The sequence below is a fragment of the Rhopalosiphum maidis genome, chromosome 4 (assembly GCF_003676215.2).
Source record: "Rhopalosiphum maidis isolate BTI-1 chromosome 4, ASM367621v3, whole genome shotgun sequence".
NCBI lineage: Eukaryota > Metazoa > Arthropoda > Insecta > Hemiptera > Aphididae > Rhopalosiphum > Rhopalosiphum maidis.
In genome coordinates, this window is record NC_040880.1 from 54,994,888 (window position 1) to 55,022,074 (window position 27,187).

The following is a 27,187-nucleotide window of genomic DNA, read 5'->3' on the forward strand; positions in this document are numbered from 1 at the left end:
ACTGTAACGAAGTCTAATATAACAAGAAGAAATTATTTTATAAATTATAGGCAAGTATATAGTAATATTATTTATTGTTTGGTTTTATTTTTTTTTATTAGATTGAGTAAAAGTTCTGCTTCTTTATTTATACTATTATCTAAAGTTTGTTTGCAATATATACAATCGAGCATGAACTCAAATATTATTTTAATCAGTTAAATTTGGATTAAAGTTTTATTTTAAAAAGTTAAGTTTATATTTATATTAAACTCATACAATATTATCTTGCTATTATAGATTATCTAAAATGGTTTTCATGTAGTTATATGATTATAGTATACGCGAGAGCTAGGTATATACACCATACACGGGTAGCTACTAACTTCTGCAGTAGTTGCGTCTCGTGGTAAAAATGTCTACTGAATTGTGGTCCGAGATTTTTTAATGTATATACAAATTACTACATAGGTTTATTATATATACATATTTATGTACCAATTATTTTTGAAATATCGAATAATAAATCAAAAATATGTATATATTGAAAATTACAAAAAATTAAATATTTTATAATTAAAAATATTAAATAAAAGTAATATAAATGATGTAGGTATAAAAAATTATGAATATTATTCTGAAACAAGGCAAGAAACAACATATTGTTGTAGGTTTGAAAATAAAAAATTACGACGGTTTGGTTGGAGAATACTTTTGTATTGGCTAAATGGCTGTTCCACATCAACAGATGTGAATATGTGATAGGGACATAATTCTTATTCACTATATCAGAAGGAATGAATTTAATACCCAGAGATCCTTGTTGAATTTATCCTATTAAAATATCTCTGTCAACAATTACATATCTTGTTGTATTAGATGAAGCAGACGATGTTAAACGTCGTCGAAAATCAATGAAAAAATAAAAAATTACGAAAATATGTACTTATTCACCAAATATGTAAAATAAATCCGGATTTTTTCAATTAGAATGATCTAAATCATACACATTTTTTATCAGATTTAAAATATCTTATTCTAATAAAAATATATATTTACAATAAAATCCGTTCCCTAGTAGAGAAGAAGGCTTTACATTCTCTCTACTGTAGTTATTGATCTAGATATTAATAATATCAAGCGTGAAATAGAACCACATGGCAACAACATTTTGTATAGAAATCTGAATCATATTTAGTATACCTACTTATATTTTTGGTATTAATACGACCATTTTAACATAAAGTATCCCCTGGCTACGCCACTATTTATATATTAATAATATAATATTATATATTATCATCATGCATTTTATAACGTAATAATGTACGAACTGCGCTACATATATAGACTATGGAGCCGTGCTGTCTCCGCCGTATCTAATAATATCGTATCGTCGTCGCTCGTCGCGCGGTGTTATCGGACGTTTCGAAAACGACTAATAATAATATAATATCCAGAAAATTAAAAGGCGTTCGAACGGTGACCAGTTTGTGTGACGCGTGCAGTCACATCGTGTGATATGTATACACATATATATATAAGGGCCGGACTACTAAGGGTTGTCGACGGTGAAATATATATATATATATATTATGTATAGGTATATATATAACATATTATATATACACACAATATCCTGAATCACACAGTTTTGATATATATATATATAATATAGTAGCCGGAGCAGTATTAATTAATAACGTTGTCAGAGACACACATACTCCTTTCGGTGGTGGTCGGTGGTTGAAGGGGAGGTGGCACAGTATCGCTTCGTGTCGGCGGCAGCGGCGGCCTCAGGGGTGGGAATTGCGAGAATCGGTCGCCGCGCGTATCACATGGTCGCGCACAACCTGTGACAATCGCCCGCTGCCGCTCACGTAACGCGTCATGTGTGCGTGCGTGTGCGGCTCCTGACGTTTCGACGGCGGCGTCGCGTAAATTAACAGCACTGTCAACAACCGAAACTTATTAATAACTTTTCGATTTGCCCGGTCCGCCCGCCGGATATTATAGGGGGCGCAACGTCCCCCGAAGTGTCAAAAGGGCGCGCGTTTTCGAAACTTTGGATTTTCGCCGTAATAATATTTTAATATTAACAATAATAATAATAATATAATAATATGTTTTTGCCGTTTTTTACGTCTTATTAAACTTTTATCGGGACCGTAAAATTTAATCTATCGATTATTACGGTGGAATAACGTGTTCACTTATATTTTATATACGCACGATTTGCATTGTATATACATATGTATCTACCCATAGGCGTGCGCTGACTTGAATTTCAGTGGGGGCCTAAAATTTTTTCGGGCTTTTTTCTTAATTTGGGCCCTCTCTTAACAAGACATGTACATATTTTAATAAATTATAATGCCCGAATAAAAATTACTTAAATTATGTCACATATTAATCAGTAGTATTACTAGTACCAAGTTATATAATATTTCATTAGATAGTTGGATCTAACATCTATTTTCAAGATAATTGCAATATATTTTATTTATTATTTTTACTTTTGTAGTCTATTGACTATTGACATCTAGCTGCTATAATCATAATAAGTTTTACCACGTAAATTAAAAATTTTTTAAGTTGTTTTGTTTTTTTTATTCCCAAAACATAATTTTTTATAACATATTTTAGAAAAAATATCATTTTTATTCTAGTAACATTAGTTAAAATACGGACATTGCGCACGTCTATGTATCTACCTACTTGCGCGTTCTCATTAACTAATACGCAATGATGCAATATTATATTATAATAACAATTTGTTGCACATTGTTTATTTATCTATAATTGATATACAGATAATAGTACTGCAGTTAAAAAGCTGAAACAATAGATATACTAAATATCGTGTACATCAAAATTTACCAAAATATAAACTGTTCTCTTAGTTTGGCACCGTTGTGAGTTGTACTTATTCACGATGGTTTTTGTTTATTATTAACTGTATTAGCTGTATTAAATACTTACAGAATTCTGTATTTTTAAATACTAGCTGATCCTGTACGGCGTTACGCGTTACAAATTAAATACTCGTGAAATTATCCCTTCTTAAACTCATCTGAATGTAAATTACAACAATTTTCAACAATCAAATTTATTCATATGGCTATCCAATCGACTATATATAACACAAGAGATGTTAAATTTCGGAAATATAATTTTTTATTTTAAATACAACCGTATAAGTCGTAATAGTTCATTGATATTTTAATAGTTTGAAATATTTATTAATTAAATTTAGAAGTAAATTTTATTAGTTCGACTTCGTTCTCAATATTAAATAATCCTTTAGAGGATTTATATTCTATTAATAAAAATAACATAAAAATTAAAATTAAATTAAATAAAATTAATTTAATTTTTATTTTGTTAATGGCTTTGGTTGTCAATGTATATAAGATAAGTAATAAAAAAAAAATAATTAATAACCTTTAAAATCTAAAAAAAAAGTATTATTTTTTTTAAAATAAACTGTATTCTTTATTTAATCATAAATTAATAAAATATATACGTATACATAAACAATAATTAAAATATTTTTGCTGTGAATTATTTCTTTTGGTAATTACTAACTTCCTACTAACATCGCTATTAAATATTAAATATTTTTACTTCATTATATATAATTCATTTTCTGCAAATGTGTATCACTTATAATTATAATGTTGTTTATACTTTTAAAGAAAAAAAAAATAGAGACATTTGTTGTGCTGTATAGTATGTATAATGTAAAACTTACTACTTAGGTTTGCATCTTATCTTCATCAAGATTTACGATGCAATAAAATATGATTATTTTAAGTTTTAAGGGAATTAATTGATGATACATAAAAGAAATTATGCCAACGGCACGTAGTGTTCCCAAGCGGTCACCCATCCAAGTACTAACTACGCCCGACGTTGCTTAACTTCAGTGATCGGACGAGAACTGGTGTATTCAACGTGGTATGGTCGTTGGCGAATGCTATATATTTATTATTTATTCTTAATATGAAAATAAATGAATAATGTTTATAAAAAAAAATCAAAACATTTTAAATGCTTATGAATTAAAATTAAAGTTAGTCTCAAATCTCAACATTTTGATATTTTAGTAATATTTAATTGTTTCAATTTTTAACGATTAATGTTTTTTTTAGTTATCATAAAATAAAAAATTTTAGGAGAAATAGCCATTTAACATTATCGATTTTATAAAATAGCTCTGAAAGCTCTACTCAGATATTATATATTTATATTAAAATATTGAAATAGGTATCAAGGTATTCTATGTTAATTAAATGTGTTAATTATAAATATTTTTTTAGAATCTGAGTTAGTGTGCACACCAATATTCGGTCAATACAATTATTATAATATATATAACAATTATTATAAATTAAGTATAAAACATAATGTATCATAATACCATATATCCATATTTCTTACTATATTATACAGTATACTTTATATTGAGTCTATCTTCAATTTTTTTCAATGCACTTGATTTTAATCCTCATCGTGTACGTGTCATACAATTTTAATTTATGATATTAAATTAATATTAATCATAACATTAAATCTATTGTTTATTATTAAGTAAGTACATAGATACGTATCACGTATAGCACATATCAATAAATATTATATTTTTTTATGTCCTATGTTATATAATTGATTGTATGTTTATGTCACGGAAAATTCGTTCTTTTGTAGTGGAACATTATTGTGTATATTATATAAACTAGAATCGGACACACAAAACAAGTTTGACCGCAGTTAATTATACATTTAGTTAAAAATACGTTTTTGTATCTCATATTACATAATGACTTTATGTTTTAATTTTCAAATATTTTAATGATACTATTATTATAACCCTTTTTGCTAAACGGATATTGGGACGTTTGATTTTTAATTCACATTTTGTTTTACATTAATGCTATTATAAATCGCAAAATATGATTTTGTTTAATAATAGTTAGTAGAAGTGCTAAAAGTCACACGTTCATTTGAAATCAATCTGCAGTACAACTTAAATAGCATATAATTGTAGTAATAAATTTATACAAAGCTGAAAGTTCACTTGTTTACTGCGTTTGTTTGTACGTGGCATGATATACCTTAAATATATTATATTTTCCGATTTTGGCATACTAAAAGATGAGTAATTGAGTAAATATATTATAATCCTAGATAAATAAATACTTATCATTAACTTTCCCTTTCTTCTACAAAATCCGTTATATACATATATTTGTAGCCTTATGGGTAAATAATAGAATATTCAATTTTCATTATAGTTTATAATAATAGAATATAAAAAACTAAACCAATTAATAATGATTGTTAATACCGAGGTGCATAAATGAAATTAACTATTATAAATAATAACTTTAGTCTTTAATATAAATTTCAAATATCCTAGAAGATAATTTTGTACAATAAATAAATTAATAAATTATGCACCAATAAAATACGGAGGCTATTTAATTGTACAATACAGTTAATGTATAAGCTAAAAATTATTGTAATTCAAACGTTTTATTGAATAATAATAAAAAAAAAAAATTGAAAAAAAATATATTATATACTTCTTCGGTACCGAATTCAAATACAAAATTAGCTAAGAAAATGTTACGTTTCTCTTAAGTTAATGCATTACGAAGCGCAAACCGAATTTAAGTCAAGTCAATAAAAACTCAAATCAATGGTAATTAAGTAAATACATTCATTATTCAATAAAAATTTAACATTTTAACCTAACTAATTCGTTAATACTTACAAGCTTTGCTCGTGTATACTGAATACGAGTATATGTATCATTTATCAATATGAATGGGTCTTAAACATTGTTGTTTGTGAGGTATAGATATCAGACGTGTCGTAGTTATAGATACAATATGAGAATTAGGAATAAAAAGAATAAGGGTTGTCGTATTGCCCATTTTTTTTCTCGAGCCACCGTGGAGTACAGTATAAAATATAGATCGGTGGTAGATGATTAAACTTATATGTATATTATTATCATGTTTGCCGTCGCTGCGTTTTCCCGCGTGTTCATCGGCAGAACGATCACGTTCCGTCTAGAAAGTGGCCCTTTACATTGCGGTTGGGCGCCCATCAACCGTTACGGACCAATCGACTGCTTCCAATATTATTATTATATTATCACACTAGGTGTACTATAACGCATACGATTATATAGTATATATACGTGTATATATGAGTAGAACATAGAGTAGCTGCTGGTAGTAAGTCTATCTCACCTATAGGTATATATTATAATACAGTACGTATAATAATAATAATTTTTATTATTGTATTTCTTTTCTGTTGGAATAATAATGCGCACCAGAAATCATATTCATGCGTCTGTTGACCGGAAATCGATTGTATATTTTATACACGCCTTGTGTGTAGTATTATAATGTATGATACATGCATTTATATATAGTGTATAATAGTAAACATCTATAGGTATGTCTATTGCTATAGGTACATTTTGTATGACTGTAATAATATTATTATGTTCAGCCTGTTCAGGTATTGCACCTAGAAGTCAGCGCTGGTAATGCAGCTAGTTTTTGCATGGAAATGCATTCTTTGAGGCCTAAGTATACGGTAAAAATACAATAATAATTTTAATCATGTTAGGATCTATTATTTGTTTACTCGGACCCTTGGACCATATTTACAAATTATAAATGTTGATAGATTAACATTAAATAATTACCAACATTTTAAATTATCATAGCCACCATATTTCCTGGACTTTTTTTTATTCTTATAGTATTATATAAAGATAATAATAATTTAAATCTACTTGTTCGAATTTTGATTTTGATATGTAAAAATTTGAAAATTTGTCTGTCAAATAATTTATAGTAGACGAGGGATGATGGGGATAGGGGGAGTTGTATCCCCATAAGTACATTCCTTAAATAATACAAAAAAGTCACAAGAATTCGAAAATACGGTTTTTAGGTGAAAAATCAGAATTTAAATGACTATATTATTAAAGAAAAACGGATGTTAGCATATTTAGTGAATCACCCTATATACATAAAATATGGTATACAGACATATGTGTGTCAAACTGCAGTGATAAATCGTTAGAAATTAAAACACAATATATTAATAAATTATTACGCACATATCTGTACGGTATATATCCATAATATATTTACTTACCCACATATTCTTTATGATCTGTATGGACTGTTATATTATTCATGTATTATAACTTCTAAGATATCTTTTTATGGATACACATATTATATTGAGGTCAAGAGGGTCCTTCGTCACGCGAAAACCCCGCTAGACGGATGAATGGGTGATGTAAAAAAAAAAAGATGAATAAAACCAGTTTTACTTTTTTGTTTTGTTTTTGAGTCATCCCGGCGCTGACGACTATGTTACATACAATAATAATAATAATAATATTATTATTATTATTATCGTATATACATTTACATGCACATGCGGACGTTACACAACCCGTAATAGGTGTATGTGTACGCACACTTGGTCCGCGTCAGTCACTCGCAGTCTCCAACGACCACCGTCGTCGCGTTTAATGTCCTCCCCCTCTAACATTCAATTTCCAGCGCGTTGGAGATACGTACGAATTAATTAACGCGATGGAATATATCATTTGATATAATACGATAGAAAAAAAAAACAACCTTACAATATAATATATTATAGCTATAGCAGTGACTAGTGAACCCGTCAGAGACGGAGGGAGATAGGCACGCGTGGAATATGAGAACGGTGCACACACATTATACAGGTGTATACGATATAATATACGTCAACTGGATATAATGAATATTTACGTGGTGAATAGTTGCAAGTAGGCTACAGATAATCGTTGTAAATTGTAATGTGTGTGTATTGTAGATGTGGCGCAGTTTACGAAATCCGAACGATTTTGATGACTTTCTATATACCTACAGCCTGTAGGTATACATATATTATTATTGCGGCTCGCGGTGTATAATATCTGTAGTAAACACTGTGCGACACGTGAGTGTATAGTATTTTTTTCAAGCTTTTTCATTCAAGACTCGACTCGGTTTAAACCCAATGAATCGAAGAAAATAATGAAACGACAGTCTCTTTTTAAAATTTTTTTTTCGTCCAACGAAATAATGAATGGTAGTATTAAACCTGCTTATGTAAATATAATATTATTATACTATGTGTAATTTATACAGTATATACATATTAATCGACCGCTCGTGTATTGTTCCGGAACTCTGGTCAAACAAATTCGTTTTTCTATTCGTACGAAATATTTTTTATTTTAATATTAAATATATTATTATATGTACAATATTATGTAGGTGATATGTAAATATAGTTTCGTATTATTAAACTAAACATGATTAATTCAACATCTAAATAGTATGTCTGAAATTTTGTCGATTACGTTTCAGAGTAGGTTTTTAATCAAAATATTAAGTGAGTATAACAGTAGCTGGTTATATAGGAAAAAAAGTCATGGTAAAGTAAGACAATTTTTTCTAGTATGTATGGTTACCTACTAGTTAAATGTACCATTCGTAACACTATTTATAATTATTTTTTGATTGTTAATGGAATTAATAATTTGTGAGACTGATAAATAACAGTTTATATTTTAACTTTTATAAAAAGGTTCTAAGGCTTAAAACAGTTGCCGACCCCTGTTCTAAGCTGTTATTTTAGTCATAATTTGTTTAATATATTTTTTTTTATTTATTCCAACTTGTTTCAAAATAAGCTGTTTAAATTATTTATCTGTTATATTTTGATGAATCTTGCCGGATAGTATAGTTAACTATATCATGAAATATAATATTCGATATGTGCAGTTTAACATAGTATGATATATGATAAAATACTCGTATATTGAACAGTGTTATATAATATGATAAAATTAACTACCGTATAATAAGAGTACATATTTTTACCTATTAGTGTCAAATGTTTTTGGGTACACGTAGCCACGTAGGTAATTGTAATTGTACGTTAAGCCCAAAATAACATTTTACATTTTACAAATAACATATTTAGATGTATATTTTTTTCTTATTACCGTATATAATACATATGTACCTTATTATATGTTTTTCGTCCGAGGTATAATCTCGGTTAATTACGGGTCACGGATAAAATATTATTATATAGCTGCGGCCAATTACCCGAACTGTGAGGTAGAAAATAAAAAAATAAATGATCCATAGTTTATAGTGATTCATCGAACTGTGTTATGTATATATATATTGTAACGTCTAATTGACGGAGTGAGTGATATTCCGAATTATCGTTTTTCAAATAACTAGTCCCGCGTGAGATTAAGAACAATAGGTATAATAAAGATTATTATAACAGGTGTTCCTCGGCAGAAGACATTGTCGGGCCGCAAAATACTAGTAGTATAATAATTATTATACTTGTCAACCGATTATTTATTTATTTATTTTATAAATTGTAAATGGGTACGAGTGTACAATCCCTATGACTAGGGATAGCTAATTGAACATGCTACAATAAGATTACAATCAAGCGTAGTTGACAAATACATGTAAATACAACTATATGAATTACAAAGTGCAATTAGATAAACATAAAAATAAATATTAACTTAAAAAATTAAAAATGTTACGAAAAACAAAGGGAAATCATCAAAATTACTATTTTATAATTATTTATTTTTCTTTGTACATCGCGACTGCCACGACAGTACCGCGTAATTAACTCTATTTTCAAAATCGATCATTTTGTAATTGTATCTTTTTGTATTTTTAGAAATACGTGTTTTGAATATTTTATCTTCTTTGTAATATTCAAATAATAAGTATTTCAAATTTTTGTAAATTTTTCAAACTTCTAGCATAACTCAAAAACGTGAATTTCCCTGGAGATGAAACCTTGAACTTAAACAAAAATATCCTACTTAAGAAATTCTGACTAAATCCGCGGGGCCACGGATTTTTTTGAGAAAAAAATTCACAAGCACGTGTAATTATTATTTAGTTAATATAATATAATAATAATATACTAAGTATAGGATGTAATAAATTGTATTATTCGTATTGTTGTACAACGGGTTAATGAAATATTACCCTTGAAGTGCACGTGGTATACAGCTATATATTGGAGTATATTATATGTCCTGCTCTCTTGCGGTAAAATGCAACCTATGCACGCGCCGGTGCAGTGTGGATTAAAAAACAATATAGGTCCCCGAGGTACGTGCGACTCATCGGTACTGCGAGTAATAAAACGTATAGGTTAGGGTACCCAACACTATATAATATAATGATAATAAACAAATTATGTTTATGTGTATACACGCGAGAAACCACATCCCTTGTGATCGATTTCCGGATATCCAAAGACGGTGTACAATATTATACCTCATATAGGTATGTATTTTTAAGTATTACCTGTATGAGGTATAATATTATACGACGTATATTTTACGTTGTGATGTTTTTTTTTTTGTTTTTTTAATATCGTTTTTTCTATACCACACTATCGGGTGTCTTTTTTTTGGTGCAATAAAATCGTATACTTTATAATATAATATACTATGGATACTATGTAATGTATAGTAACGTAGTTCAACGGGCTGGGTGGGCTGCAAAAATACAGTAAGTCTTACATCGTGATTCAGAAGTGTATGACAGGTGCATTTAATTTTTTTCACTTAATTTGTTTTCTATAACATTATAACTTTACTCATTTGTTTTTACTTTGATATTCTGGATTTAAAGGTGTTTTTCTGAAAATGTCGATGTATGGTTATCGAATATTTTATTCAACTTGTTCATTATTACAACATAGAATCATTTACTATTACGTTGATTATTATATCTATCGTTAGAATGAAGAGTGATCCCACAGTATCATTCATTTTTAAACTTGTTAAATTTTTAAAATTTTTAATGCTTGTTAAAATTGAATACATCGGCATTCATAATGAGTAAAAATATGAAATACGAATTATAGTTTAATTAACCAGCTTTTCTAAAAATGGCCACCATCAACAAACTGTTCACAATATAATAATATATTATATTATCTCATATAGTATTATAACTATATGTACGAGAGTGATTGAGCTGAGTTTGAATACATATTGAAAATCATTATTTTTGTTTACACAGAATTATCATTTGCTATGCAATACAATATGCTATACATAATGTCATAACACGTTATATTATTGTAGTTTTCGTGTAAGTATTATTTGCAACACTACATATACAGTTCGTCATGTAGTCTGACCAATTACGGGCTATGTAACTACGTGCTAACTTTATATAATATATATTATATGGGTAGTAGTTCTGGTTCTTATTGTTAAGGTCAACTATACGTCTTAACATTTTAATGTACAGTTTTGTAGCCGATTTAGTTTGTGATGTTTGGATATAGGTTCTAATAAAGGTATATGCGTATTGCGAATTTATCCGCAGGCCACGTAAGTTTGAGTTAAAAAAAATAAATAGGGTGCCAAGATGGATAGTTTTTTTTATCGTGTATGCGGATTATTATAAAGCTTACTGACGACTGTAATATGCTATATGCACGTGAAAAAATAATTTTATATATTTTCTTCTGACTGTCTTCTTTATCGGTCTTATGACGTTTTGAGTATACCGTTTTATTTGACTGAAGATGAACAATTCTAGTAGCTAATATACCATTGTAAACCGATGCATATCAAATGATTCTGAAATCGATATTTTAAATAGTAAAAGCTCAAAATGTAGGAGGTTAAGATTTTTATTGTGTCTTTATTTTAATTTTTCCTCCTTGAAATACGAAACTAACTTGTTGAAAAATTGCAAATCAGTTATAACAACAAAATTTAAGTACACATTTTTTCTAAATATATTAATACACATGTGTATTATTGTGTATGTACCGTGGTATAAATAATTATATTGTTAAATCGTAGGTGTTAAAGTCGGTATATCATCGAACGCTCATTGTTTGTACATTATAATGTATTATATACGAATGTTCGATATAGATGTATATGTGTACATAAACGCAGTGTATAGCGTATACGTATAAAGCATATTATAATATATCGTTCGCGCTTCGATAAATGATCACCTAGTACACCTATAATATAATATATTATTATAAATACACGGTATTTAAACTTTTTGACGAATGTTTTTCACGTGTAGTTATATCTATAGTCGTTTTCGAAGTATTAGAAAAATCGAAAGTGGTATCATAAATCTCAGTAAAAAACTTCTCGCTGGTCTTCGACTCGTGGATATTAAACGCCTGTTCACAGGTCGCGCACTTAAACTAACTAAAAAAAAAAACGTATACATATTAAATAGGTGTAGTATACACGAACACTTGTAACACGTCGTATTCTATTATGTACGGACGTAACGTCGTCATCACAGTGCGGACTATATTAAGATACATCCGTCGATTTTTCAACCACACACATATATGCGTACAACAATAATAGTATGCGCACATCTCCGCGGGGCCCGTCGGTCACAAGCTCAACGATTTCCATTATTATATTAGGATTTATTTTCGTAAATTATTTTTCTCCCAAAACGACTCTATAATATTATGTTTTAATATATTAGATTTGTACACTATATACCTTCAATATAATAATAAGTACACGAGCGGCCGACAAGCGTGCGTGTTATTCTCCAAATGTTTTATTATATTAAATTATTATTATATTGTTTCGTTTTCGCCCTGAGGCATTGTCCTCACGCTCGCGTGCGCCCTCGCACACACACACACACACACACACACACACACACACACACACACACACACACACACACACACACACACACACACATACACACACGATGTATGAAGAGAGGACGACGTCGACGACTGCGACGACGACGAAGATCCATTCGACGCGTGAAATATCGCATGTCCTTAGCACAGTCGGCCATTAATTTACCGCCGAAAAAACATCTACCACGCGTATACATGGTCTATACCTGTGTACCTACTTTATTGTATACAATATACATATACGTATTATATTATGGCGCACAATGAATGAGACTATACTCGCGCGCGCGCGTGTGAGTGTGTGTGTACCGGCTTCAACGGGTTTTCGTCGCCTTGTTACTGCAGTCAGTGATTATATTAATTTTTTATAAAAATATATTTTGTTATTAACATGTTCTCTTTTCTTCTCCGCCTCCGCCTGTGCCTGTGCATCATTCCGATTTGATGACAATGACTAATGAGCTATTATACTATTACAAGTATATTTTAATATGCCCGCGCGAACATTTCTCCTGCCCCCGTGGATGCCGCCACACGCTCCGACGACTTTATCACAATTGTGTTTTCAAGTAGGTACTACGTCTCATACGTATAACAATAATAATTATTATAATGTACTCACTCGAGTCTCGTTCAATTTGTCGTCCGTCTTCTTTTTCGGGCGAGACGCCTTTTTAACGAACGCGTACGATTATCATAATAATATATGCGCCCGTTTCGTGTGAGTTATATATTTATACTATATTAACATCATTATTACCATCACAATATATGAAATTGATGATATTATATGCGCGCCTTCGTCACAGAATCACCCCCGCAGCGCCACCGTGATTTCAACGCGTATACAGTATAATATAATTACACCGCTTATAGTCTAAAGTGCAATTAACGTGTTGCGTCCCATTCAGTGATGAACTGGCAGGCCGTTGGCCAAGTGGGCATATAATGTGTCGAATTCCTACTGGGCCGCTTCTCGTATTTGGGTTTTGACAGTATTTAATAGTATTTTATAGTACGTTACTGTGAACGTCTACATATGCGATCCACCTAATAAATTGGTGAATGTTGAAAAATTAAAACTGCATAGGTACTAGATAGTATAAGATACTGTACTATTATTGTGACTTCTCCGTTATCTCTAAATTAGATTAAATATTATCGGCATTACCAACATTCACCAACATTTTTATATAAATATCGACATTCACTAACAGTACAAATTTAATCAATATGTTAACATTCACCAATGACTTTGGTGACTGTCAGCAATCACCAATTGCGGACATTCACATTTCACAGTAATACGGGCACGTTATTCGCGATTATAACAGTTGTCTTATAATAAATTATCTATATATCACAAGTAATCATTGAAATGTAAATCATTAATTTGTATGTTGATTTAATTATGTATAGGTACATATTACAAGAAAATTGTATAAGAGGTTATGTCGAGTACCGGAGTACTTATAATTACTTTACATCCTAATTGATACACTTCTTAATTATTTTTAGTTTTAATAACTTTAAGCATTTTAAAATGTCAAAGGTTCAGTTCTAAAATTTACCGAAATATGATTAATATCGTATAGGTGTCTAACTGTCTATAAAACAACGTAACATTATATAAAATACTTGAACTTTAAGAGTTAAGATCCACTATCAAGGGTACTTAGGTATATTATAACACCATTCACTTTATATGGGAATTAGGGTTACAAATAGTTAATATAAAGATTATTGCTGTTATAACATTATTATGTTCTTTAAATAATTCGAATGACTGCGATTTGTAAAAGAATTATTGCGATTGTAGCGACCGCTAATTTTTGTTTGTTTTCCTGGCCACCATCTACATTTCCCCACTGGCCCAGGACTACTGCACCTCTGTAATAACATCTGAGTAAAGCCGAGAATGTATTTTTTTTATTTGTATCTACGTGCATATTATAATGCACTTTTATGATAAGAATTGTTATAATTCATATTAAACACAATTACTATAAATGTATAAATGGTTTCATATGTGTTATCTCGATGGATATGATTTAAATTCTTTATAAAATTTTCAGATGAACATTCGGATATACCCGTCGGCGTAACTGAGTCGAGCAACTGGTGCAGCTATTCGACGTCGTCGTATTCGCCAAGTGCCGCTCCACTCGGAGGAGCTGCATATGTCGCGTATCCGGACGCCACAGGACCTGCCGCCACCATGGCAATGGAAGCTCCCTCAACCAGTGAGTATAATATGAATTATATAAAAATATAATAAACGATAATAATGTTGTTATATATTTGGCGTGACTTCTTATGTGTGGTAATTGCTCACTCTATTTTCACTTTTAAACAATGAATTTATTCAAACTCTGATTTTTTACGACATAAATATAAAATAGGGGTAAGGTCTTACATACATACTGTCAGGATATAATGGTACAAATAATTTTCTTTAAATAATAATATTATTATTATACCTGGACGATCTTGTTAAATCATAATGGATTTAATATCAACCAATTTTGATTTTATCTTTTCATATACTGAATCTGAGATAAATTTACACGTAGTTAGTTAGCATACTGCAAAACTATTGTTCAATGGTATGATTATCTTAAAAGTCAAATTATTTTGATTTGAAATGAATATTGTATCCTTACATATTCTATAGACACGAAACAAGTAGAGAAGTATATTTTAGTAGCTACCACTGCGTTCAAGACTATGTTAATCGTGAATTTATTCTCAGTGATGTTATATAATAATTATAATATACGATTTTCGTTCACTCGGAAAAATTACAAACAATGTTAATATGGGTATATTATAGCCGTATATGAACACATGAGATCAGTAAAAATATGTTATATTATATATATATCATAATATTATGATACAATTATTATGCACCATGTATAATATAGATATTATAATAATAAACAATGTATAAAATGTGGACGGGCGCATCGATTACTGCGATTTAACGTTCGAAAAGATCATATTTATTATTATACGTATACTTAAGGAACATCGACGTCGTGTGTGTTCGTCACGCGATGGTTACGTGTATCCACACATATATACATCAGATCCTTATATAAACATATATGTATATATGTATACCTTCAGAAGCTCTCAAATTGCAAAAATCCTCTGAGTTCACCCTAAAACTCGGATCAGTCGTTCGAATCAAATGATATAATATTGGGTTATACACTGCATATAGGTGGGATGGTGGGTGCTTATATTTTGTAATGTAGACTTGATTGAAATGTATACACGAAAATTGTGACAACACATCGCAATTGACTACTTTAGTGTAAAATTACAAAACTATCTACATAATAAACTTCTACAAATAAGTACATAAATTATTAATTTATATATTTCGAAAATTTATTATTTTTTGTTCTATAAATCTTTGAAAATCTTAATGATTTGATCGTTCAAAGAAAACAAAAAAAAAAACACACATGTGAACTTGTTGACTCATTAACTATAAATTTCAAATCTATGCATTTCTATAGCTTTTACAACAAATATATTAATATTTTTAATGCAAAATAAATTCATGATTATTCAATTGTAATACATTTGTATAGACAAACTTATTTTTTTCTTATTCTAATACTTCATTAATATCTTATGTATTAACTCATAAAATGCATCATAATTCATAACTAATTTAAATTTACTTATGATTCTTCTATATTTAAAACATGTGTTATCTCGATGGGTATGATTTAAATTTTTTTATATATAAATCATAATGAATCAACCTAACCTTTTTACAATAAACAGAACTAAAAATCTACAATAATTTAATTTCTACCTAAACATATTTTATATATTTTATAATACTCGCGATAGAGTTATTCTTCATAACTTTGATTAGTTCAGAACCAAGATAAGTTGGTCAAATTGTTTAAATATCATAACACATAAGTCATAATTATTTCGGTTTTTGAATTTCTATAATTATGAATCATACAAAGTCTGTACGACTATTTCCGCGTAAATTAATATATAATATGCATTTATGTACTTACTTGTTTTGCGAAGTATCAGTGTCGATAATTTCGATAATTTCGATTTCTTTCTTCATTAAAAAATTTGATTACTTTTTAAATAGCCTTATGTATTCGTATACATATTTTACAAACCACAAACATATTTCAAGTTGTATAGATATCGCTTAAACATGGTTTATCGCAAATCGATTGTTTTTCTAAATGAGTTCTTGTATGATTGAATGATTTGTACATATATGAACCAATTTTTGATCGATTACACTAATTTTTGATTTAGTAATTTAGATATTAAAGATAATAACTATAAATATATAAAACGTTTTCTTCTCACCCACACTTGACAAATTTGTATTTATAAATTTGAAAATATTTTCATTCGAATAATTACAAAAAATGTGGCCAAATAATGGACTACTCTGCTCCCACCACACAACATTTATTATGAATTTAATATCTTAATTGAACAGTAATAAACATTTAGTTTAGATACTTTTCTGTAGTAGAAGAATTTGAATGGATCGCAATAACAATATGTAGGTGTATTTCATTATTAAAAAAAATATTTGGGCGTAGATCTTAGTATATGGTTTTGACACGCTGACGTGCTCGACGCGTGGCTCGTTATTTAAAATGTTTATTATTTACTCAATCCATCATCGTGGGCACTGTATAGTTAGTATTGGAGTTATTGGGCAGTATAAACGCATACAAAAATACGAAAATGTTATATTGTACAGTATCTACCATAGACGAGAAGTTTAATAATTGTCGGTATTTAGGTACTTCGCTTGCAAATAATACTCGTATACGAATAAATAATACCTAATAATAGTCTCGGGTGTAAGACTTTACGATGATTATATAATTTAAAAATTGGCATAATATTATATTTGTTAATTTTTTTTTTACTCAGCAATTACGGCACGCTCAAAATTTGAATAAACCCGAATAAAACTTTTTTTTTATTTTTATTAAATCCATAGCCTTGATAATCACCAATTATAAGTATCTGGTGGCATATATAATAAAATATATTATAACATTTTACGTTTAAATCATATAGTCGACCGCCAGATTTCTACTACTACCAACGCGATTGGTGTCTGTATACCTGCAATACAATTCCCGTGTGTGGTACATTATCGAAACCGAAGGGTGTCATTACTGTCATTAATATATTTTACGTCGTTTTCGTATGATATAATAATACGTTATTATTATATAAATCATCTATTACGACCGCGTGTAACGTGTATCTGTAGGTACACAAACCGAAAGCGTCCTATAAATTGTAATGAGATTGTCTTCGTCATTATTCGCGACCCCACGTGTACCTAATAGTTCCTCAAGTCCCTGTAAAAAAAAAAAGGGGGGAATGTTATCGGTGATGGAATTAAAACTTGTTGAGAGGCTTGTACGTTAACGCGTTAAATTATTACCCATATCATATATGTGGTTTATTATAATATACAATATAATAAGACATAAGTACGTCAACGTCATTTATTATATACGTTTGTCCCAAAGGACCTTTATACTTACACGCATATATCATTACGAGCAATAAATGTTTTGGTATCGTTTCCTACTCTTCTACCTATTTAATATATTAAAAGTATGCGCGAACCGAATAGATTCTACCTAATTTACCTATTTTATAAAATATTATGCATTCCCTAACGAGGTATATGCCTATGTCTTTAGATCAGTAATTTATGTATAAATATGGGGTTTATCCATTGTACCGTTGTTCATTAGCGATCCATCAATCATATAAATTGGTTGTATGATCACGATATTGATGATGTACGTACATTTTTTATGTATGCATTTATTCAATGACATACGGCTGTGTCAGTACTTCCTAAAAAAAAAAAACATAATATGACGAGGGTGGCAAAAGTATCATTTTGATCCCCTCATCTTACAATTAGATACAATTATTAACATAATTTAATTTAAATCATTTTATATATACATATTATAGGTGCATATTTAATATATTATAAGTTATATAAAAATGAGAAAATTGAAAGAAGTTAACGCTTTCTCAAAAATAATTCCTTAAGTAAAAAAAAAATATGGTCTTTAATTATTATTAAAAATTAAAATAACCAGAATTTGAATAAACTTATTGTTAAAATAAAAAAAATGGGAGGGAACTTTGGTTTATTACTATGTGTATTACACTTGCTACTTTGTATAATTTATGCTCTTCGTTGAATAGCTATGTCTTCAAATATTATAGAAAGTATAATGTTTTTGTGAAATTCACACTGGATTTTTTTTAATGTTTTTTTTCTTTTTAATTACTTTTTAGAGCTTTATGTCTTCGGCACTTTTAAGCTCTTTTTTAGGTTGAATAATAGTTAATTGCATAATAAGCATGTTTTAAAGTATTAAAATAATACAATATTTATGTTTATTAAACGTGAAACTCTAGTATCTAAAAAATCGGTTGATTTAAAAGAAATCAAATTTATCAGAATATTGATTTATTTTATAGAAAACGGAAAGAACTTCAAAATAATAACAGCACATTTAGTATTTAGACTAAATTTTTCTCATAGCTTCGTTTATTTTATTTAATTCATGTTTTCCAATTTTCCCATATTAATTGTTCTGTGCCTACGGCCATGCAATTACGATGTAACTATATATATGCACTATCCGAATTATTGAAGAACTCTTTGATACCCAGGCAGTCTGTGGGCCTCCGGGGCTTGAACACACGCACTGAGTTTGTTTCCACAACGCACCACATCCTTTGAAATGATAGTATGATACATTATTAATTAAAAAAATTTCTTTTGCGTATTATGTTCAAAGACCAAAGTAAATATTATTGAAATATTATTTATTGAAGTATAGATAAATAAACACAATCATATAGTATAAATTACTAAATAATATGATTTTTTTTATTTACTACATACCCATATACTCGACATTCGTCAAATCAATATTTGCTACGAATGCTGTAGATATATTTCTGCTGCACTTATGATGATAAAGTCGTATTATTTATCGTGTAAATTATAATAATTATTTTATCAATTATTTTAAACATTTTTAATAAAACTATTTATCGTATTCACCCGTTATTAATAAAAAAAAACGTTTTTTCTTGTTCGTCTGTGCTGCAGTGTACGGAGGTGATCATCAGGAAGTTCAGCATAACAATCACATGACAGACTTTTGCGGCACGCACCAACAACACCAACACCACCACCCACAACAACAACACGAGCACCATCAACAACAACAACAACAACACCAACAGGACCTCTTAAAACCGGTGCTCCATCATCAGGATGCAGTGGAAGCAGGCGTCGGCGGCGGTGGAGGCTATTACCCGTCGTCTTGGCCGACCGCGGAACACCACCATCACCATCATCCGTCGTCGTACCATCACCACCATCACCATCCGGCCGCGGTCGCGTACCAGTACAACGCAGCAGTGGTCCCGCCGCCACCGCCGCCGCCTCCGCCGCATCACCCGGTGCAGATGACCGCCGAACCGCCGCCCGTGCCGCCGCCCACCACGATGGTGCTGTACCCGCACCTGTACTCGACGGTGAATCAGAACCAGATACACCTGCACCTGCACGCGCCGTCGTCCGCGGCCGAACACCAATTGCAGCAGTTGCACATCAACAACAACAACAACAACAACAGCATCAAGGACCCGGCCGCGGCCGACCACCATCACCACCAGTACGTCGTAGACGACGTGGCTGCGCTGGCGGCGGTAGCGGCCGCCGGTCATCCGGCCACGCAGTTGGCAATCAGCACGGCCGGCAACGTAGGACCGAACCCGCGTGGCATCGAAATCGGCCTGTTACCGCCACCTCCCGCCGTATCGCTCGACGAACACCACCAGGCGAGCGACATCATAACCATCGGTGGCCGGTACAGCGACCGACAGCAACAGCACACTGACTTGGCCGTCTGGAGACCCTACTGATCGGCTGCGTCGCCGTTTATTTTCATTGCTTCTAAGCACAGACGATTATCATTATGTGTATAAATCAGATGCTATACGATAGATCTAAAGCGGCGCAGATCCTATGTAATTATAATATTATTTATAATACAATGTTGACTTTACGACTGTATTTTCATACCGATTTACAGTGGTCAATTGGTGGCGCTAAACCTATTATTATTATTATTATTATTACAATTTCTATCATTTTACTGTCAACGGTGTATTGGTGAGTGAGTGGATAACCCGCGCAGAATAATATTTTATTTTGTACGATTATATGATGTAATGCGACTTTTCTGAAGACGTCTTTTGACCTCAAGTGAGATTATTTTAAACATTATCTAAAAAAAAAAACATTAAATGCTGGCCTAATAATTAAAAAAAAAATTAATGTCATCGGGAAGAATGATGAATTTAGAGCTGTAATTGTTTTAAAACGATGACCACTCTTAAATTTGTCATCATTTTAATCCCGGACTTTTAAGTTGATTCTTTGTTATCCTTAACCGTCGTTTTGACTAAAGAGATTTAATTTTTGTCGCAAAAATTCAAAATAAAATGAGTTGTAAAATCAATATCATTAAACTTTAAATCCCAAGCGAGGTATAGGAAAATCCTTCGTAGACGTCTTCTTCCACTCCAGAGCGTCGTAAATCCCTTCAGCGACAACCTGCTGCGTGTATCATAATATTTACAAAACCTAATTTAATACTATTGAACACTCAACAAACATTACAAACCAATGCATCATCAATTAATTATAATATCGTTTTATATTATGTATTACTTGATCGAGCGAGCGATGGTTGAAACGGTTTTGAAATCCGTTAGCCTTTTTCGTTCGTCCGCATTAGCGCGCGTTAAACTATTCCTCTGCGCACGCATTCCGACGTATCTCATCGTTTTCTTTTCCTTATAATGTAATGCTGTATTGTATAGCCGTATAGGTACTTACTATTAATTATAATTTACGTTTTGTACGCACCCGATGTCCCGTCAGTGTGTGTACTATTAACTTAGAAAATCAAAATTATTATACTTCTTTATATTACTTATATCTAATTATTATTATATGATATATTATTGTAATTTGTTGATTTATTTATATATTATTGTATTATTAAATTTACTACTTGTGATACGTATTTTATTTATTTTAATATTTTATTGTCCAATCACATATAAACTATTTAATGTATTATGTATATTATATTTGTATCTATATAATATATATATATATAAATATGCATAATTTCATATAATATGTAATATGTTGTATATACTATTGTAATATGTATTAATGTCGCAGCTTACCGTGCGTATTTAACAAAATATAATACAGAACTTAAAAATAATTAATATATCGTTTTAGATTAAAATTAAAGAAAATAAGTATTTAAAGATTTTATTAAATACTATAGTTGATTCAGAACGACGTTGCCCATATAGATATAACAGTTATATTACATATTAAATATCCTCTTAAATTCCGTTAATTACATACTGTAAACATTTTTAACACAGTTATTGAGGTTTTTCGACCAAGTATTAAATACAATTCAAAAATTATATATAATTCAAATAACTTTTTTGATTTATTTAACTAATAGCATAAGCACCTATACAAACAAAAAAATATTTATTTTCTTGAGACTACCAATCTCTGTGGTGTGAGCTCCTCTTTAAAATGCATGATTTAAAAAATTATCTTCAAGTCACATTCTCGTCAGTTTATAAGATTTTACCCATGTGATTATGTACCAAATATCAGAATCACGAGTGCGATATACTTGACTGTTGTCTGTTGATCACTTACACGCATACAAACATTGATTTTTATTCATTTATATATGAGTAATAACAGTACCTGTGAGCGTTCATTGTGGGGAGGGGGGGTTGCAAGACGGCCCCTCACATCCCCTGGAAAAATAATATTAATTTAATAAATATAACTACAAGGTCCAGCAAAAAAACCTCCCATATTTCAAGAGGCAGTTGCAAATAAACAAAGAAATTGGCTCCTTAAGTGATTGTAGAGATACGGGGCGATGATCGTACACTGTCTCTTTAAATATCCCCAAAGAACGTAATCACAGGGTGATCACGTTAAAAAATGTCAACAAAGGTCGCCAACCCACAGCCGAGATTTGGAAACTGGAGCATGCGGGATTTTATAATAATATATAGATAAAAAAATAAAACAATCAGGAAACAATAATTAACGCATTGTTTAGGGGATTATTATTTTATAATATTTATATATTAATACGTGAAAAAAGAATAATATTTAAGTTATAGCCAAGAAAAGCCATACGGCATAACAACTTCGCCCCAAGTAAAGTCTACACCAATAATAATAATAATAATAATAATATCATAAATGTTTAATATGACATAATAATATGACACGGCTCCGATCGGTTAGGTTACCGGCACGTATACCAATAATAATAAATATATTTTATATAAACGTAATGCGGTTAAACACAACACTTACATTAGTAATAAATGTGCACAATACATAAATGCCATTGAGCGCAACAATAATAAATAATATATATATATATTTACCTTCATTGGGAGGTCTCTTCACTCTGTTATTCCTGTTATTCTATTATTATATAAATTAAGCTTATTGTTCAAATTTGTAACAGATTGCTAAATAAAGAATTAAGTTAAAAAAATATACATATATTCATATAATTCAATAATTAATACCGGCCAAGGTATTTGTTTCATAACGTATATAATGTATATAAAATATCACCAAGTTTCATTTCGTGTCCTGAGCGTCGTCCCCGAGACGCCCTCGGTAATGGATTTTCTGACTACCCCAACATGTTGTCCGGTGGAGTGGAAAAACAAAAGTGTAATAGAAAAGGCTGTTAGGCATATCATGCCCCGACAAAGTACGTCAACAACATTACCTAATGGTTATGTAATATTACTTGGCCGGATATGCTATATTGAATATTTTAATTGGTGGCTAATTAATATATTGACGGCCGGTCACTCCGAACTACAGGTACTGGGCAATGGTGATAGTGTGTGTGCACGTCTTTAAGTAGATCGATGTCATCTTCAGGCGGCGGCAGTGGAGTCCGCGGGACGGAGAACGCTTTCGCATCATATAATATGTTAATAAAATAAGAAATTGAATTTTGTCCGTTATATCTTATTTACTGATATTTTATTTTTATTTTTTTATTCTACTTATTAAAATTTATTTTAATTAACTATAATATATTAATACAAATATTAATTACATAAATAATAGCACATAATATATTATATTATAATTGTATATACGTATGGAAATAACACAATACCTTTATTTAGCTTAAATTTAAGATTTTTTTTTATTTTATCTCCCCCCCTCCCTTAAAATGTTATCTATGGGTTCCCATGTTAGTACCATCTATACGTTTTGCACTAGTGTAATAGTGTGAGAAAAATCAAATTGTATACAAATTGACAATAGTCAACAGAAGAATCACATTTCTTACCAATGTCCGATATCACTTATCTCGGTCAAGACAAATACAAAAAAATGTGGACACGACTATAGTAACTATATATTATTTTGATTTGTATAATATGTATTTTATTATTATTTATTTCAAATAATTTTGCACCGCGCTCAGTCCAAAAGCCGCCAAGGAAATATAATATAAATGTATGATTGTTACTATTGCATGTATTCGCTTATTTGGTTTCTATACAAATCTCCAAACTATAAGTACGAAGGTCGGAGCACAATTATTTAATGATTATTACTAATTATTAATTATTACATATATTATATTGCATTAAACAATATACAATAATATTTACTATAATGATTATATGGAGGTATACAATATCATTTTGGAAACAGTTAGTAGTTGAGATTCTGCAGGTATGAGGAACATGTGATCATATGGATATCGATAGGTTAGATGACCAACGGGAAATATCGCGGTAACCTGCTCGCCGTATACCAACACAATTATGGTAGGATTAGCGAACGACTTTAGGGCATTAGGTGACCGAGCTTACAGCGGTTACCGAAACGCAGGCTTATAGAATTTCATTGTGGAATTTGTGAATGGATATGTTTGGAAAGTTGGCACTGAGATATTTATTGGCGAAATCCAGCGAGGTTCTAAATCGACGCGTTTCGACCGTGGTATATATAAGCATCACTGCCGAAGTGACCGCCGACCGTATCATTTACGGTATACTTGCGACGACCGGGTAACCGCAATATTTTCCGTCAGTCTGTAAGTCGCCGCGACCGTTTTCACGGAGACCGTCTGTCTCCGCCGTCCGAATCTCGTTTCCATGTTTTATTTTTCGTTTTTCACGGTCGCGTGTTTGGATGTGCAGTGGTGAAACGGGGCTTGATCGTTCCCAGACTGACGACACGTGCAGCCCGTTTCATGAAGATTGCCCGCTGAACATCGAGTCAATGTATACGATGCTTGGATGCGAAAAATCGCCTCCAAGCGTAATTTGTATTATTACCATTTATTGTTCTCACGATTCTTTTGTAGGAGCTGACAATTGCAGCATGCGGTTTACATATATCTGTGTATGCATATATGATCTAGTATTCGAGTGTTCAGGTATTTAATTTATTATTATGAGCTAATAGCAAAACATGAAAAATGATTCAGTATTATAATTCTATTCCACCTATCATAATATGAATCCAATTAAAAATTTCTTAAACTGTAAATATTTATTAATTATTATGTATACACAAACAATAAGATGTCAAATTCTGACAGTTGTTCAAAATATTTTAATATTATCGTGTTCAAAGTTTACTATCTAAATGAAGGGAATTTCTCGTCATATTACTTTGTGATCTTAAGTTGTTAGCACTGAAAAATTACAACAACAATAGTTATACCTAAATTTGATATAAAATGTTGCTAGGCCATTTTTAGATTTTTAGGTTTTGCTACTCGCTAGTTACTCCGAGACTTGAGCTTTGCAAATGAACAAACGTCGAGAATATGTATGGCCGGTACTACACTTCTACCTTACACTGTGCAGTAAATTCAAAAATAATTTAATAAAATGTACATACTCGAACGTTTAATTTTGCTAAGTAATTTTTGGAATTTGCTAGGATCTCTGGCGCCTTTCAAAAGAGGTTTAAAATTTTGTCAATATCAACTTGACGGACATAGTATAATAATATAATAATATTATATTATTAAGATTTACGTACATTTTTAAATAAACACAATTATTCTTTTAAACGAGGTCTGTGGCTATTTTTTTACAGGTATATTACCACTATTAGTATCTTAAAAGGGGTCCATGACCCTAAAAATATTAAGATCTATATAAATGCATTTATGTCCATATAGTATATATACGTGATGTTTCGCGGAATAATTTTTTTTTACGCCGCTTCTTAGGACATTCACATTTATGGTATCCGTTTATTTTATACGTTTTCTATTATATGCATATTGTACTATACGCATACAGAATAACGCATAAATCGTAAATCTTTTATTTACCGACAGTAAGTCGTTAATACTAAACCATACGGCGTAAGTGCATGTCGGCATATATAATATAATATGCATTGCATATATTATTATAATTTATAACAATACGACCATTTTGACAGTGAAATCGAATACTGTTTCAATAAGAATGTTTAAACTTTAAAAATATGTTAAGTAACTGCTGCGGCTCCATACAATTGAGGTGTTTTATCAGTTTTATGCTTACCTAGTACGTTTATTTAGTTTCTTCGTGACATCAACAAATTAATACGCTGTCCAGCAATGAAGATATTTGTGAACAAATTTAAAAAGACGTTTAGTAGCGTTAAAATCTCCCTTTTATATTATGAAGTAATGATTTCAAATTGCAATAACTTTATCTAGATAAAAAGATAATATTTAAATTATATTTATTATTATTAAGTATATTTTATATTCATTAGTTTTCTAGATTCAGCTAATCTGCAATCAAATTCTCATCTGGATGATTGAATTTCTTTTGATTCATAAAAAAATATTGATGATTTTGTTTTATATTGACATAGATTTACGTAAATTGACTAGTTTTAAAATAACAATTTAAATTTAGTTTAATATTTTCTTAAAATGTTTACTATGATAAGAGCATGAGATCAAAGTGAGTGTGAACTCTTCATATTCTGACCTAATGAGTTGGCCTGATTGTATCGTATCCAATAAATTTAATATTATCAATTATGATGAACGCAGATCATCATAATTTCAATGATTTCATCATTTTTAAGCTGTAAAATATTATAAAGTTGTTGAGAAGAAACGAATTAACAATCCGCCATTTGCTGCGTGTTAGTTGAAGGGGATGAGGGTGTTTATATAACCATATAGGTAAATTTTATTTAATAAAA

General features: G+C 30.4%; 1 protein-coding gene and 1 non-coding gene across 3 annotated transcripts in view; one reads left to right on the forward strand and one right to left on the reverse strand.

Annotated features, from left to right (window-relative positions):
• LOC113556811 (protein lozenge-like) overlaps positions 1-21,821 on the forward strand; it is a 40,771-nt gene extending 18,950 nt beyond the window's left edge. For both annotated transcript variants that reach the window (XM_026961970.1, XM_026961971.1), the window contains exons 4-5: positions 14,844-15,011; positions 19,949-21,821. In XM_026961970.1, coding sequence (XP_026817771.1) covers positions 14,844-15,011; positions 19,949-20,769 — 989 coding nt within the window. In that variant the 3' untranslated portion in view covers positions 20,770-21,821. The remainder of the gene's footprint in view (positions 1-14,843; positions 15,012-19,948) is intronic.
• Positions 3,835-3,953, reverse strand: LOC113559482. The gene has a single exon (XR_003405984.1). It is a non-coding gene; the product is annotated as a 5S ribosomal RNA (ribosomal RNA).
• Positions 21,822-27,187: the final 5,366 nt, after the last annotated feature.